This window comes from Spinacia oleracea, chromosome 1 (assembly GCF_020520425.1).
Source record: "Spinacia oleracea cultivar Varoflay chromosome 1, BTI_SOV_V1, whole genome shotgun sequence".
NCBI classification, from domain to species: domain Eukaryota; kingdom Viridiplantae; phylum Streptophyta; class Magnoliopsida; order Caryophyllales; family Amaranthaceae; genus Spinacia; species Spinacia oleracea.
This window is the reverse complement of record NC_079487.1, coordinates 11,196,684-11,198,901: the sequence shown is the minus strand read 5'-3', so window position 1 is coordinate 11,198,901 and position 2,218 is coordinate 11,196,684. Positions and strand designations below refer to the sequence as shown.

The 2,218-nt window shown below is 51.9% G+C and overlaps 1 protein-coding gene across 1 annotated transcript; it reads right to left on the bottom strand.

Annotated features, from left to right (window-relative positions):
- Positions 1-330: 330 nt before the first annotated feature.
- Positions 331-1,280, bottom strand: LOC130465729 (uncharacterized). The gene is made up of 4 exons (XM_056834586.1): positions 1,163-1,280; positions 940-1,080; positions 761-868; positions 331-674 (listed from the first exon to the last, which is right to left on the bottom strand). The coding sequence occupies exons 3-4, from the start codon at positions 842-844 to the stop codon at positions 366-368; spliced, it is 393 nt and encodes a 130-aa protein (XP_056690564.1). The 5' UTR covers positions 845-868; positions 940-1,080; positions 1,163-1,280; the 3' UTR covers positions 331-365.
- Positions 1,281-2,218: the final 938 nt, after the last annotated feature.

Here is a 2,218-nt window from a genome sequence, read left to right as displayed (position 1 = left end):
TCTACCCTAACCCATGCACGGGCAAGACCAAATAAAATGAAAAAGCCACAAGAGTTTCCAGGAAAAAGCCTAACAAAGGAGTATGACACGAGTCGGCAAAAAAACAAAAATAGTGAACATGCATATGTAATACCCCAAGTAGTCGGTTAGTCTAAAAATATATGTGCACTCTTATATGAACTCATTATTTTTACGAAAGTCTTTTCCTTTTAAAAATTCGTCGTTGGTTTAGGAAGCTAATATTGCTATAATATGTTAAAACAAAGCCCACGGAAGGGTCAAAACATTCTTGCACCAAAAATCGCAAAAAATATATATATACATGCGGAACACAAGAATGAATATGTATAAAACAGGAGGTAAGCCTAAGACTCGTCATCGGCTCCATGTCTCCAAGCCTCGCCGGTCCATCCACTCCACTCCCCGTGGTATGAGGGACCCCAGCCAGAGTCACCCCAAAAATGGGGTTGCGACTGCAACTCGGGGCTAGGCTCTCGGGCCACCGACACGGAACGCCGCCTACGCTCCGGCTCGGACCTCTCCCCGGAAGAACTCACCCCCGCGTCAGAACGGCGATGCCGTAGGGGCGAGTGCTGTGCTCTCTCTCTCTCGCGACGACCGTGTCCCCCGCCCGAGGGACCCGCGTCGTCGGCCCCAGCACGCCCAGTAGCCGTCTGCAAAAAGGGACAAAAAAGGAGAGTGAATAACCGAAAGCCAAACCAAAGGTACAGATCAAAAGAAAAAAGAGAGGGCACATTACCCGAGTAGAGTGGGGGCTCCTGCAAGAAAGTGCAGACCGAGCTCGAACCAACACGGACTTCAACCGGTTGATCACCCCCACCATCGCATTGGCCGTACGGGCCGGAACCTAAAATAAGAATGTTAGTAAAAGAAGAAAGAAAAAATATAAAGAAGAGTACACAAATAAAAGGTGCATACCGCCTCTACTCCCTCAGGGAGCGGAGCATGGAAAACCCGGTCTTCCGGGAAAGTCTCCACAATCTCGGATCCACTCTCTCCGGTATACGAGATCCGAGCATCGGGAAGCACCCATCCCCCCAACAAAGGGTCAGGACCCTCCTGCACAAAACACAGTAGGCATAAACACATGGGCACGAACATGAAAACACTAAAATCAATACAAAGAGAGGAGGCAACTTACAGCGCCAGGCTCCGGGAGACGAAGAGAATCCTGGATAAACTGGTAATAGCTAGCTCCCTCTATCACCAACTCTGTCGCCGGCACACCAGTCCTCGAGTGGACCCTCCACGACTCGCCTATCGAGCTAGTAGACAGCATGGTCGCAGGCGGAGGCCTGGGCACCGAAAAAACCCCGACCGTCTGCATAGGTACCCGCTCTCCCAGGTACCAGACAGGGTCCCGGCGTCCAACGAACAAGACCCGCATCTGGCTCAGGGCATAACTCTCCCTGACCGAAGCATGGGTACCCCTAAAAGAGAGCCATGGGGTCCAAACCACCTGTTTTCGTACAAAACGCAGTCAGATCTCGCACATGAAAAGAATGACGAAATACGAGATAGGGGATAAGATTCTGTACATGCTCAGGGTTCCCGTCCCGGATAAGATCCCACACAGTATCGGGCGGCGGACGCACTGTCAGCTTCTTCTTCCAACCCCAACGGCGACCGGCAGGGAACTCCAAAGGCCTCTGCCCCTTTCGGGGAGCCAGCCAGGGTAAATGCTCAAAGGCCCACAGCTGCAAAAGAAAAGGATAATAAAGCGTTAAAAAAAAAGAGGCCGGGTAAAAGCGAGAAAAACAAAAGAAAGTCTAGGCACATACCTCGATCAAACGCGGCACTCCCGCTAATGTAATCACAAAGTGACAATACTCAGGTCCGAGACGCGCACCGACAAACTCATCTGGCCGACAAGCGTCGCATAGCCCAAATCGCCCCAGCGATAGTCACCCAGTGTAGACACGTCCTCCACCATGCCTATCCACCTCGGGTCAAAGGTGTCGGTCGGACCCGATAGAAAAGTGAAAGTAATAAAATGGAGGTAGAACAGCCGAGCCTGTCTCGAAGGCGACTCCTCTACCCCGTGCTCCAAAGCCCACATCAGGTCAGCGAAAGGTATCCCACGGGGATGGTACGAAGGTAACCTACTACCCATCCACGAGCCCAGGAGCCTGGTACCCTCAGCAACAGTCGGCGATGGGCCGTCCGACTTCAGACGAACGGGGTTCCCTGTAAAGGT